The 15,185-nt window shown below is 30.4% G+C and overlaps 1 protein-coding gene across 2 annotated transcripts; it reads left to right on the forward strand.

Moving 5' to 3' along the window:
- The first annotated feature begins 797 nt into the window (after positions 1–797).
- LOC129886203 (endoglucanase 12) lies at positions 798–14,949 on the forward strand. 2 transcript variants are annotated; one of them, XM_055960786.1, is made up of 6 exons: positions 798–878; positions 5,192–5,612; positions 10,948–11,255; positions 12,507–13,104; positions 13,857–14,029; positions 14,412–14,949. In XM_055960786.1, the coding sequence occupies exons 1-6, from the start codon at positions 807–809 to the stop codon at positions 14,811–14,813; spliced, it is 1,974 nt and encodes a 657-aa protein (XP_055816761.1). In that variant the 5' UTR covers positions 798–806; the 3' UTR covers positions 14,814–14,949. The 2 variants fall into 2 exon arrangements, with proteins under 2 accessions (XP_055816761.1, XP_055816769.1); XM_055960794.1 differs by lacking the exon at positions 798–878 and adding an exon at positions 5,007–5,101.
- The last annotated feature ends 236 nt before the right edge of the window (positions 14,950–15,185 follow it).

Raw genomic sequence — 15,185 nt, forward strand, 5'->3', positions numbered from 1 at the left:
TACAATACAATATGATACATTATGAAATAATACGTAACAACCATCCAAACAAAGTGTAAAGGTGAAAACTAATATTTCCTACATTTCAAAATGTTATACCCCCAGAAATTACCAAAATAACCCTAGAGGATAGTGCGCTCGCATAAAGTATCATCCTTAATTTTTTGGCCAATTCGAGGCCGGAATATCAATTTTTTGGCCAATTCGTGGAATGCGATTTATGTGCATTTTTTCCAAACATTTTTCAATTTTTTAGGGATATTTCGGTCTTTTTTCTACCCTCCTATACTTAACCCATGACTGATATAGGCCGTTTTCGACCTTATAAGGGTTTCTAAACCCATTCCTTAGACTTTTTACGCATTTAAGCAAAAGAATGCACGCAATTTTTCTCGAAATCTGACAAAAAACTAAATTGTCCATAAACCGCACTTCACGAATATGATTTACCCTTTTCTTCATAAAATGCATTCGTGGAATGCGATTTATGTGCATTTTTTTCAAACATTTTTCAATTTTTTAGGGATATTTCGGTCTTTTTTCTACCCTCCTATACTTAACCCATGACTGATATAGGCCGTTTTCGACCTTATAAGGGTTTCTAAACTCATTCCTTAGACTTTTTACGCATTTAAGCAAAAGAAACTAGGTCTAAGAAAAGGAGAAAGAGATAAGATTCTCTTTCAAGATTCTTCAACAAGGTAAGTTCTTTTTCATAGATTTCAATTTTTCCAACCCTAATTTCTTCATCTATTCATGAATCGCTAAGAGAAATTTTAAATCTTTACCATAGGGTTTTCAAGAAAATGAATCCAAGAATTTCAAGAAAGGGTCTCTTGATTATTATTCTTCGAGTTCAATTGTTCTTCGATTTTCAGGTATGTAAGGCTAACCATAATTTGGATTGAGTTCGTCCACATGCCCTACATCTTCATTGATTCGAGTTGAGTTGAGTTTCGAGGTTCAATGAATTGAGTTCTTGAGTTATTTTTATTTCCTATTATATTCTTGTATATATTACAATATATTCCTTGACGAGTTTCTTGAATTGAGTCTTGTTGAGAGTATGAATTCATGTTTGCATTCACATGAATCCTAATTGAGATGTCATTTTATGTTATGCATTGATGGAGTTTTTAAAGAATGATTTGTGAACGTTTTTGCATTAATTAATTTATGCACTATTTTGAGTTTAAATAATGGCAATTTTCATATTTGATTCAGAAAGAGTTTGAGCATGAGTTGAGTTTGAGAAGTCTCTTAATTATTATTTTGAGCATGAGTTTGAGAAATTCCTTAATTATTATTTTGAGTATGAGTATAAATGAGTTAATTGAATATTATTGCATTAAAACATTTATTGTAAGATTGAGTTAAGAAGTTACATTATATTTTTATTTTAAATGCATTCTTTAAGTTGAGTTTTGAGCTAAGTCCAAAAGAGACTAAATGATGTATTTTGAGTATTTTCTCAGTTGACGCATATGAGCATAATATAATATTTTGGAAGTAGTATTGAGCACCGATATGGGGTGAGCCCATAGACTACGTTGCCAGTGTTGGATAAAGGCTATGCCTTTCTAAGTTCCAAAACGATGGATTTTGAGAAATTTTGGATCAATTGAGTTTGCGCCCCTTACCCTGACAAAGTAATGGGCGGTTGTGGCAATGACAACAGTTCATTGTATCATCACTAGCTCATAAGTGGTGGTTGTCGGTTAAAGAAACTCTCAAGAAGTAAATTATTATATTTTGTACACTGAGTTGTATTGATATCCTTTAAAGAATTGTTTCTTATTATATTTCATTATTATTTGAGTTGAGTTATTTCCATAGTTGATTATTCTGAGTAAGTTTCCTTTTGCCATTTTATATACTCGTACATTCCATGTACAGACATCATTTGACCTGCATTGTTTTATGATGCAGACATAAGTATTAGAGATCTTCGACAGAAGTATCGTTGAAGATCTATTTCTTTTCTGATAGTGGTGAGATCTTCTTGCTTTCGGAGGAATCATAATTATTTTATTCATTGCTCATGAGTTATTTCTTTTGAGTTAGTCATGGACTTGTGTTGACACCTTCTTGATAGTTTATAAAGACTTCATAGACATAAACTTAGTATATTGGAGTTGATGTACCTTTTGAGTTGTTTTTGCAAATACTATTATTTATGAGATTGAGTTGACTTTTAAAATTGTTTACTTAAAAATTATTCCTTTATTGAGTAGTTAGCCCACTTGAGTATCTTATTTTGTATATCTAAGTCTTCCGCTGAGTGATTGATGAGTGATCAGACCAAGTGATTCGCTTGGGGCTGGCAATGGTCTCTGAATGCTGGCCACACCTAGGGTACCCTCTCGGGGCGTGACACAAAATGAGTGTCACGCTCATTAAAAAAATAATGATTACAATGTATTATTTACGACTAAGTTGCCTATATTTATTAGAGTCTTATCTTTTTTTAAGTATTGAGCACTATTAAGAAGTACTCACTCTAATCTATATTAAGTGAATTGTTGGAGTATAACACTCCTTAAGAAGAAAAAAATTACTGACATAAATTGAAGGTTAGTTTTCACTATTACCCTTTTGATCATTCCCAAATTGTTCTTCTAGAAGATGTATAATAGTTAAGAAACCTTAATAAATTGAAGGTTAAATATAGAAAAAAAGTCTCAACAATTTTCTTAAACTTTTAACATTTCACTTATTTTGAATTGTGAGAAAAGTCTCAATAATTCACTTAATATATACTACAGGGAGTAATACTTTTTTAATATAAAGATATAGTGGAAAATAATTACTAATTATTGTGTTCAATTTCTAACAGTTTGTATGGATGGTTGTTAAGAATAGTTTCATAATGTGTCGTATGGTATTGTATTTTGTTGTATTATATCGTACTATAATGTTTTAATAAATACAATATTTGGATAGATTATATCGTTCTGTGTCATTGCCTAATATCACACACCAATAATTTGAATAATAAATCTACGAGAAAAGTAGGGTATATGATAGATCTGCTATAGAAATGGATGATAAAGTCTAAAATAAAATTATTAAACAATAAATAAAGATAAAATGAGAAGAAAATATTAACGTAACGATGAGATCAAATCAGTCATTACACAAAATGTGACTTTTCGTCGTTACCTAACGATGGATTTAAATAATATGGTACAATAAATTTAATTAACAATAATTGTATTTAAACTAACAATACAATACAACGAGTAACAACCATCCAAACAAAATGTAACGACAACTATTTTGAAATGAAAGGAGTAGCTAATTATTTTGATTTTGATTTTTTTATAATTATAATTATTTTAGAATTTACTTTTAACAAAGACTAATTAGTAAATAGTATGGTTATGAAACCAAACAAATGTTAATTAGTACATTAGTATGCTGCACAAAACGATGGGAATTTTATTAATGCAAATGAATCCAATTGGTTTGCAAATCCTCTCTTATTTAATGGTTATTGGAATCAGTTTTGATTTTTCAACTTTCCAAGAAAAATTCAAACTTCCTTAGTAATTAATAGCCTTATATTTAGTGTAAGCTATTCTCTTTCAAAATAAGCAAAAATTACGTTTATTAAAAAATTACTTCCTCCATTTCATATTAAGTGAATTTGTGAGAAAATGCTTATATATTAAGAAAAATATTCAAGGACATAATTTGAATCATACTTACCATTATTGCCCTTTGTAAAATCATAAATATAACTTTGCAAGTAGTGTGATTTATCTTCTAAAAAATATAAAACTTCAATCAATGAAAGAGCAAATATGAAAAAAATTCCAAACATCTATCTTGAACTTTGAACAAATTAATTATTTTGAACAATGAAAAATCTCTCAAAAATTCACTTAATATGGAATGGAGAGACTAATAATGAATATAATATGCAATTTATTAAGTTATTTTCATTTAATAAATATCCCTTAAAAGTTGAGCATTATTAAGTAATATTTTACTATATATAAATACAATGATCAAAATTAGATGGTAGCAGCTGGATTTACTTGGTTTCACTATCATTTCCAGCTTTCAAACTCCCTTTCTTAAAACCATCACAACTATATATTTTTCTCTATGATATACAACAAAGTCAACATCATACATTTCTTAATCAAATTCTATAAGAAGTCCTTTTTTTGCCTTCTAAAATAGTTGTGTATTTATATCCTAGAAGTATAAATAACACTCCAATTTTTCAAGATTTGTTCACATTGGTTTAAGAGTATTCTTTTACTGTATGAAATATCTTAATTTTATCTTATGTTATACTTTGAGATCATTTGTAGCATTGTTTTAATGAAATCATTTTATTTTTATGATTTTAACGAAGCTCCAACTTAAAGTAGTGATTTTAAACCATAATTAAAATGTAGGAAGTATATTTGAACCTTTCTTAAGTCTTTTGACACGTAAAATCTATTTCATCGTCCATGTTGACGCTCTCCTAAAGGCATGAGCTAATAATACGAAATAATTTATTAAAAAGAAGGATATAAACAATCTCAAAATATAAGATTTATTTAGTAAAACAAACCCATAATAATACATTCGTAAGAGGAGTGTCAAGTAATCAAAATCAAACAAAGGGAGTAATTCAAACATTTTGTACGATGTATCTTCACAAAATACGGGTAAGATCTATACATTTATTTTATCCTCTTATCACCTTACTTATGGTATTACACGTAAATTTGAACATTTTTTCCTTCCAAAAATTAGGAGTAAGAAACTACAAGATAAATAATCGAACACTCACGAAAAATTCATTTAACCAATCAACTGAGCTACTGTGATTCCGTTAGGACATTTCCTCATATGACTCTTTCCACTTTATTTTTAATTTATTAGTCAACTTTCTTTTCTTTCTAAAAAAAAATATTTTTAATTCCTTGATTCTTTTTGTTCCTCTCTCTATATATATTTGAACAAGCTTTATATATATTCAAACTTTTATAGTAAGAAAGAACTGTTTCGTCGATTTCATTGAGTCCGAAAAATTAAAATGTGATTATTCATAATCTCTCTTTTATCCATTTTGTCATTAACCACAAATTAAGCACAGGTACAATCTTCACTTTAGCTGTCATTTTTTTCCATTTATACTCAATTAAATCTCAAATTAAATCTCGATTTTCCATTAATCTCCGTTCAGGAAACAATGCACTCGAATCACTGGGGAGGTTCGTTACAAATCGCGACGACAACCGGCGGCGATTCGACGACGGAGGATGATAATCGGAGCCGGAATTTCGATTTGGATAGAGCATCGGTTAATCAATTACAAATTTACGACAACTACGATCGGAGTAGTCGGATTTTGGATGAAACGCAGCAGAGTTGGTTGTTAGGTCCGCCGGAGAAGAAGAAGAAGAAATACGTCGATTTAGGATGTATTGTTTGTAGCAGAAAAGCATTGAAGTACACATTTATCGGAATTATTGTCGCATTTCTCGTGATCGCACTTCCGACGATCGTCGCGAAAGTTTGGCCGAAGCATAAATCTCAACCTTCTCCGCCTGATGATTACACTTTTGCCCTTCATAAGGCTCTCATGTTCTTCAACGCCCAGAAATGTACGTTTTTCTCCCTCTCTTGAGTCTTCAGTCTTCAGTCATCCATTTTTAGCTTTTTTGGCCAAATGAGAAAAAAAAAATCACTGAATTTTGTTTTTATTGAAAAAAATTATCAAAAATTGAAAAAAGAGAACGGAGTTTAATTCTACCTTAACTTCAAAAGTTAGCTCACGAAGGGAGAGATTTGCTCAAATTCATAGATGAATGATGCGAGACTCAACACCCCTTGCACGTCCCGAATTGGATACTTGGTGCGTGGACAATATAAGTTGAATAGTAGCCTAACGTAAAATATAATAAATTGAGATGAGTCTGACTCTTAGGGGTGGAGCTAGTGTGTTTGTTATAGGTTTGACCGAATTCAGTATTTTTGGTTCAAATTTTGAATTTGTAATAAGAAATTTATTAAATATGTTTTAATTAGATATCTAAAACCCAGTAACTTAAAAGAATTAAAATTTCAAATTCTGACTCTGTGGAGTCTAATACCATATTCAAGTGTTAAATTACCAGATAGTGATAAAAAAAAGAAGGGAAAACCTATAGTTTGAGAAGACGAGAAAATCAAAGTGAACAATGAAGTAGGTTAACAAAATTTTATCCGTACAATTTTTGGCGGATAAAGTTACCTAATATATTTATATTAATAGAAAATAATAATATGTATCTCATGAAATTAATCGAGATACACAAAATAATTTATAAAAATAGGATAATAAAAAAAGGTGAAACGAACTGACTTTTAATATTCTACTCTGTCATTTTCCTTTGGTGATGTTTGAAAAGGATAGATAGGTAAAAGAGTAGGAGTCAGGTCTGCGTACACTCTACCCTCCCCAGACCCCACGATGTGAGATTTTACTGGGTTGTTGTTGTTGTAGATAGGTAAAAGAGTAGCTAAAAAGGGGGAAATAATAATTATAATAGGCTAGAATTGCTCCTTACAAAAATTGTGTTTGTTATTGAAATTCCACAGAATTATAGTAAAATTCATGACTTTTGGTACACGTATGGAGATGGACTTGGTAAAACATACTAGAATTAAATAAATATTATTCTATTTTCACATAGTCATAAATTACTTTATGATGCTTGTCAACGTGTTTAGTCATTGGTGAAAAAAGACACATTACAAGTTTTCTAATTGTACTGTGTGCCAATCTTATTATTATTATTTTTTGTTTTTTTGTGACATGTTCTTATTGAGAGGTATCAAAGCATTATGTTTAATGAAGTAGTATTGGTCCAAAATTGTTTCTCTTCTTTCGATATTCGTATTGAAATTCGATTAATTTGAATTCCTATCATACAAAGTTTCATTCGAAAGAAAGCGTTTGATTTATATTCAAAGTTCGAACTTGAAAGACTGTAGAAAAAATAACCGCATCTACTGGCACCATATCCCTGTGGTTTATCTAAAATTGTTAACAAGGCATCAATAATGAGGAACTATAAAGTAGTAAAAATAACAAGATGGAATTGCCAGTGTTACAACAGAAGTAGTAACAAATTCATGAAGTAGTCCGTTTTGACACGACATTTAATTTGTACTTGTTATTTTTTTTTCCATATATAACACTTAAAATATGTCATTTTGAAGTTAGATTTGAAAAAATTAATATTTGCAGTTTAGTCATTTTTACTTGAAATTTAGACAAAATAATTGGACTTAAATTATTTATACAATACCGCAAAAATTAACTAAACTTCAAGCGAAAAGGCTAACGTTAGTCATAAACTCATATATATGAATGAAGTTTAAGTAAAAATAGCTAAAGTGAGGCAAAATTGACTGACTTTTGGTTGAAGTCCTAACAAAATTGTGAACTCAAGAAGGCAAATTTATGATTCAAATAAATACTCATATATTTAACGTTTTAAAGTTATTAGTATTGATCTCATCATAATTTTGAAATTATATGTTCAAAATTTTAAAAGTTTTATGTACTGTAATTTTGTCCTAACTGGAAAATATATGTATATATTGGGTCCAATTGTATTCATTGTGCCTTTGGTCAATAGTCCTCCTTCCAATGTATAGAACTTTCTAAGAAGGAATTTAGAACATAGGAACAGAAGAAAGTAGACACTGAATTGGTTGTTGAAACATCCTTAGTACTTGACCAACAAACTAATAAAATGGGTCCAGAAAAATCCTACTCCTAGTTTGGTAGGGACATTTTTATTCCTTGTCTAGCCAAATAAATAAATAAATTATTATTAATTAATTTTAATTTTAATTAACTAATAAACCAAAGTCTTCTTTCTCTTGTATGACTTGGCCTTATTAATATATCGTCACTGATGTTCCTCAAAGTCCAATTATAAATGTCACTTTTTTCCTTTAAAAAGAAGAATGTAATTAATAATTTTAAGATAAATTATATCAATTCTATCGAATAATATAGTAACATTTTGATTCTTCATTCAAGGAGAGTTTTAGTAGTTCAATTGGTTGGCTATCCGAACTCTCACCTTGTTGACGAGAATTTCATTCACCCCTTATAATTCCTTTCTCATATCTCATTCCCCTACCCCTAATTTTAAAGAATGAAAAGAAAAAGAAAAAAGATCCATCTGAGGATCAGTTTATCTAATGAATTATTCAACTGATTTAGGGAACATTATTTAAATTATGAGTTAGTGGGGAGCCATCACTTTGATTCTTTGATTTCGTCAATGATAGTTTATTTTGCATAGGTTAAATCTAGAATATGTATGTTTTTGACTTTTTAGATTTAAGTTTTAAGTGTTGAAAAGTATTTTTAAGTGCTAAAACTAATTTTATAAATGAATAGTACGTGTTTGAATAGAAGTGTTGAAACGATTAAAATTATAATCTTAATGCTCATAGTATTAACTACTACAAATAGTTGAGTAATTATTTTCGAATCAAAATATAAAGAAGACATCTACGAAATAGCCAAGAAAATTTAATATTTATTAAATATGTATAAAAAATAATATTTCCTCTATTGTACATTGTAATTTTCCGATTAAGAGATTCTAATAAACTCCTTGCACCCCTAGCTCAGCTCATGATGACGAGTAGTGTTTTTTATTGAATTTTTTACATAAATGAACTCATTTAGATTGATAATTACCCTTTTTTAGAAATTTTTTTATTACGGCCTATAGCATATTTATCTTAATTAATAACTAAAATTACCACATTACCTCCCCCTCTCTCCCACCCCCCATTCCCCCTTTCCCCCTTTATACCCTTTTTCTGTGTGCTTCTTCTTTTTTTTCTAGCTATTTTTTTCTCTTTATCTTTCTCCCTTTTAAAAAAAATAATAATTAATTATCCTAATTTAAAATTAATTTTAAATAGTACTAAAATGTTTGAAATTCACATATAATACTTATAATATATTTGTAGTAAAAATATTTTAATTATATATTCACCATATTTATTGAAAGACACATATAATATGTATCATAAATTGATTTCAAAATGTATTATAATCATTGTTTATTTTTCTTCTTATTAATGGTGCTAAAATATATTATTGTATTATAAATATTTTAGTTATAAATTCACCACGTGCATTGAAACATGCCTATAATATATTGAATTCAAAATCTATTATAATTATTTTTTATGTTTTCTCTTATTAACTAATATATTATTGTATTAAAAATATTTTAGTTATATATTAATCAGGTGCATTGAAATGTGCCTATAATATATTGAATTCAAAATCTATTATAATTATTTTTTTCCTCTTATTAACGGAATATATTATTGTATTAAAAATATTTTAGTTATATATTCACCATGTGCATTGAACCACGTTCATAATATGTACAATACATTGAATTCAAAATGTATTACAATTTGAATTCAATATTATACATTGTTATGAATTCTATTGTTGTTATTTCAACAAATATAATACATTTCTAACAACATAAATTAATTTGAATAGTATTGGAATGTTTGAAATTCACACATAATACTTATAATACATTTGTATTAAAAATATTTTAGTTATATATTCACCACGTGCATTGAAATATGCCTATAATATGCATAATATATTGAATTAAAAAAATATTATAATTATTTTTAATTTTTTTCTCTTATTAATGGAGCTAAAATATATTATTGTATTAAAATATTTTAGTTATATATTCACCACATGCATTGAAACATGCCTATAATATAATATATTGAATTCAAAATCTATTATAATTATTTTTATTTTTTCTCTTATTAACGGAAATATTATTGTATTAAAAATATTTTAGTTATATATTCATCACGTGCATGAAACATGCCTATAATATGTATAATATATTAAATTCAAAATATATTACAATTATTGTTTATATTTATTTTCTTTATTATGTTAGAAATGCATTATATATGTATTTAAAAAAGTTGTCTAATTTAAAAAATAGTAAAATCATTATTTTCATGATATTCAATCCAAAATTAAGTTTAAATTAGGATAATTAATTATTTTTTTTAAAAAAAAGGAAGAAAGAGAAAGAGAAAGAGAAAGAGAGAGAAAAGGGAAAAAATGAGAAGAAGGAAGGAGAGAGAGGGGGGCGGGGAGGATGAAAGAGGAAGAGAGAGAAAAAAAAAGGAGAGAGAGGGGGAAGAAAGAGAAAAATTATTTTTAGTTTTTTTTACTAGTCCGGGTAAAAAATATTGTTATTTTTGATAAAGTTAAAATATGTACTAAAATTCATAATTAATATCATATACTATATTATTTAAGTAAATATGCCTTTTTTATTTCTTAATTAAATAGACTGGTCAAATCCAAGTGTCAATATGTATAGGAATATTTCGTTATCAAGGTGCTAGGATTTAATACTAATTTCCTTCTTAGGGCATTCACAACATCTCAATATTTTGCAATAATGTTGATTGGAGATGATTCCATTTTCCTATATATATATAAACTTATTTTAATTATGCATAAATAATATAATTTTCCGGGAGATTCGGATGAACCTCTGACCATAAGGTGTCTCCGCCCCTTACCCAATAACTTTTGTTATTGTATTAACTTGAGATCTTTGTTAAAACTTAAAATCCTGAATCTATCCTTTGTATATTAGACCATTAATGCATTTTGTCATATAGTCGAGAGTCTATCGGAAACAACTTCTCTACCTCTTTGAGGTATGGTAAGGTCTGTGGGATTAAACTGAGCGTGTTGTTCTTGTAATGCATGTTTTCACATGTAGATGTAACTAGACTTTCACATCATCTCAATGCACAGTGAATTTAAATTCTATGCATGTATATATATATACACACTACTTCATCAATTTGAATTAGTATGATGAGTTTGTTTTTTTCTTTGCATATATGCAGCTGGGAAACTGCCAAAGAGCAATGGGATCCCATGGAGAGGAGACTCAGGTTTACAAGATGGATCAAAACTTACAGATGTTAAAGGGGGATTGGTTGGAGGATACTATGATGCTGGAGACAACATAAAATTCCACTATCCAATGTCATTTGCAATGACTATGTTGAGTTGGAGTGTGATTGAATATGAACACAAGTACAGAGCCCTTGGTGAATATGAGCACATCACAGACCTCATCAAATGGGGCACAGATTACCTGCTTCGTACTTTCAACTCCTCTGCAACTAAAATTGACAAAATTTACTCCCAGGTAATATTGTCTTTTAACACCAAGTTAAAAAACACAATTATTCCGTAGTTTGTTATTCTTCAATATGTATTAGTATGTATTATCTGTTGTTGTATTTGTTTTATATTTTGTAGTCCCATTTTTCTTATAATTCCGCGCATGAATTGCTTACCGGTTCATATTTTGTTACTTGAAGCTCATGTAGAAGCACCTAAGGCACGATCCATCACCTTGGCAGGAATTGCTTTAAAATTGAGAACCTTATGGATTTCTAAGATTTTCAATACCTATGTTCCTGAAGGGACACTTTGTTCCACTCTTTTCATTTATATTTTAAGCGCGATCGCTATAAATATATTTCCTTGACCACTTTAAGACAGATTGATCTTAAGAAGATCGTTGCCTACTCCTCAGTAGCTCATATGAATCTGGTGGTTCTTGATATGTTTAGTCAGACGGGTCGGATAGTTTTCGTTTAAGCTGATCATGGTCTATTGGAAACGACCTACTCTACTTCACAAAGATAGGTAGCGGTAAGGTCGTACATTTTATCCTTTGTAGACCCCACCTGTGGAACAACACTGATGTGTTGTTGTTGTTGTAGTACTATATAACCCTTTGAGTTAGTAGGTTCTAAATTTATAATGTATCATATTAAAAGAAATTTAAAACAAATAGTGTTTGGACCATAGTTACTAGGTTTTTCATGAATTTGTGCCGTAAACTCTACATCTGCCCTGTTTTGATACGAAAGTCATTTCCAAAAGCTGTTATCTAATGTTTGGTTGAAGAATTGAAAAATATTTTCTTGTTTTTTTTTATTTATTAAAGATTGATAATAAGTGGGGGGAAGTATGTTCGTGTTAACAGATACCAAAAAATGGTGTCTTAATTTTAATATTCAGCTAGATTCAATACAGCTAATTGCAGATGTATTCATAAAGTAAAAAAGATCCTGTTATATACAATAGATTAACAGGTTGGATTCTCAAATGCGTAGACGGATGCAACATTATGCCATTTGGCTTATCTGAACTCAATATTTTTGACGTGAATAATAAATATCCACTAAAATTGCTACACATAGTAAGTTTGAACCTTTAAAAATACAATAAGTTGGACGCTAAGAACCAATAAAATATAGTTCAAATCCTAAAATCCGCCTTTCAACTCAACTGAAGAGAAGCTTAAGCCTAATGTTAGACTGTGTATCACTCTTTGAATTAAGTTCATACTAAATTATAAATGGTTCCAATTTTCATTAATCCTCAGGTTGGTGGTGCTTTAAATAATTCAAGAAAACCAGATGATCACTACTGTTGGCAAAGGCCAGAAGACATGAACTATGAACGCCCTGTTCAAACAGCTACTTCAGGGCCTGATCTCGCTGCTGAAATGGCAGCAGCATTGGCTGCTGCTTCCATAGTATTCCGGGATAATGCACGATATTCAAGAAAGCTCGTTAAAGGAGCAGAGACCGTATTTGACTTTGCCAGGGACCGTGGCAAACGGACTTCATATTGCCGTGGAAATCCATACATTGAACCTTTCTATAACTCCACAAACTACTTCGACGAGTACATGTGGGGATCAGCTTGGCTATATTATGCTACTGGTAATAAAACTTATATATCGTTGGCTACTAATCCTGAATTGTTTAAGAATACCAAGGCCCGGTTCATGACCCCGGATTTGAGCGTGTTGAGTTGGGATAACAAGCTCCCTGCAGCTATGCTGCTGTTAACTAGGATGAGGATATTCTTGAATCCAGGTTACCCGTATGAGGAAATGTTGAGTAGCTATCACAATATAACTGGCCTTACCATGTGTTCCTACCTACAGAGGTTCGAGGTCTTCAACTTCACCAAAGGTATGTCATGTCCTCTTGCAAGAACTTGCATTGGATTAAACATTTTTATGGGTTCTATCTAGCTTTGCTTTTCAAGGGCTTCTTATTTCGTTCACCGGTTGGAAAGATAGCTCTAGTGCATCAACAAAGAGAAATTAGTTGATAGAGACATTAGATCTGGTGGAATAATTGGATTAAACATTTTTATGGGTTCTATCTAGCTTTGCTTTTCAAGGGCTTCTTATTTCGTTCACCGGTTGGAAAGATAGCTCTAGTGCATCAACAAAGAGAAATTAGTTGATAGAGACGTAAGATCTGGTGGAATCTTATATATCCCAAAACCTTCATAGAAAAAGACTTTTAAAGATACATCGAAAAGGTTAGGGAGTCTCAAGTGTTGAGATGTAATTGGCTTGGATAGGTTGGATCTTAACCAGGCGGGAGATAGGGTATTGGAAGGGGGTTCATTGGAACCTCCTTTGTCAAAAATTACATTATATATAGATGGTCAAAATTATTTTTAATGTATATCTAGTAGATGTTTAACCCCAGGGCTTCTACGTATGTTTACTTCTTTATATTTTGAATCTCTTTAATAAAAATTCTGATTTCCGTCACTGACTGTAACACCTATCAAAGCCACTTTCTTACCAGTGGTAGAATCCATCAAATATATACAACTATTTAACTTTGAATCCAATAACAAAAGTGGTTATCATTTCGGAATTCATAAATTTCAAATCTTGAATTCGCCTCTGATTTCACATATTTAGGTGGACTGATCCAATTGAATCATGGGCGTGGTCAGCCGTTGCAGTATGTGGCAAATGCAGCCTTTTTAGCATCACTATTTGTTGATTACTTGAATGCCACTGGTGTTCCTGGATGGAACTGTGGCCCTTTCTTTATCTCCTTGGAAGATCTTCGCAGTTTTGCCACTTTCCAGGTCTGCACATCACTCCCTTTCATTAATCTTATCAGCTTCACAATACAGCAAACTGTTAGAAAGCTGTGGCTCCCTTTCATTAATCTTATCAGCTTCACAATACAGCAAACTGTTAGAAAGCTGTGGTTGATACGACGGAAATCATTTTCCAGAAGAAAAAGAAACGTTTTCTATGTTGTAAGATCACAAGATTAAATAACATTTTGACACATTTTATGTATCTTTTATTTAAGACAACAAGATTTAAAAGTCGTTTTTTACTTTCTTAAACTCTATATCAGGTCAAAACCAGTTAAACAAATTAAAACAGAGGGAGTAATGTTTTAACTTTTCCATTAAGAATTCCCAACATGTTCTAACATTTTTTTCATTTGAATAACAGATGAATTATATTTTAGGTGAAAATCCCTTGAAGATGAGCTACATAGTGGGGTATGGAGACAAATTCCCAAGGCATGTTCATCATAGAGGTGCATCAATACCTACTGGTAAAACAAAGTACTCATGCACTGGAGGATGGAGATGGAGAGACACCAAAAATCCCAATATTCATAACATAACAGGAGCCATGGTAGGAGGACCTGATAAATTTGACAAGTTCAAAGATTTACGCTCGAATATCAGCTATACAGAGCCAACACTTGCAGGAAATGCAGGACTTGTTGCTGCACTGGTTTCTTTAACTAGTGGTGGTGGCTATGGTATTGACAAAAATGCAATTTTCTCAGCTGTACCACCTTTATATCCAATGAGTCCACCCCCTCCTCCACCATGGAAACCATAATGTGCAGAAATTCTTGAAAATTTCAGCTTAAATTTGAGATTACAGAATTGTTTTAACTCTATTTATATCTTGTGACATATAGGCATAATAAAATTCTTGTATTAATTTATTTCCTTTCATTGTGTATAGAGTATGCATGGCATTATTATCAAGTTGTTTTTCGATTCATCCTTGGCCTCATTCAAGAATTGTTTTTTATCTAATCCGCAAGAATTAATGTAAAGGCAAATCCCTTATGATACACTAGATTTGGATCAATTATCAATTGAAAGATTATAAATCTGTCATTTCTCGAAACCTCTCTTGTGACTCAAAATCATAGTGTAACATGTATCCTCCCCTGTCCATATCTGATTTATCCTTCGGAAGGAT

Source organism: Solanum dulcamara, chromosome 1 (assembly GCF_947179165.1).
Source record: "Solanum dulcamara chromosome 1, daSolDulc1.2, whole genome shotgun sequence".
Lineage (NCBI taxonomy): Eukaryota > Viridiplantae > Streptophyta > Magnoliopsida > Solanales > Solanaceae > Solanum > Solanum dulcamara.

What these genes read in the sequence shown, in the direction of transcription:
- LOC129886203 (XM_055960786.1), top strand. Translation starts at nt 807, where the DNA reads ATGAATCCAAGAATTTCAAGAAAGGGTCTCTTGATTATTATTCTTCGA. An exon ending in GTTCTTCAACGCCCAGAAAT is followed by an intron (nt 5,613 to 10,947) that starts GTACGTTTTTCT and finishes GCATATATGCAG; the next exon opens with CTGGGAAACTGCCAAAGAGC. An exon ending in GCAGTTTTGCCACTTTCCAG is followed by an intron (nt 14,030 to 14,411) that starts GTCTGCACATCA and finishes TTTGAATAACAG; the next exon opens with ATGAATTATATTTTAGGTGA.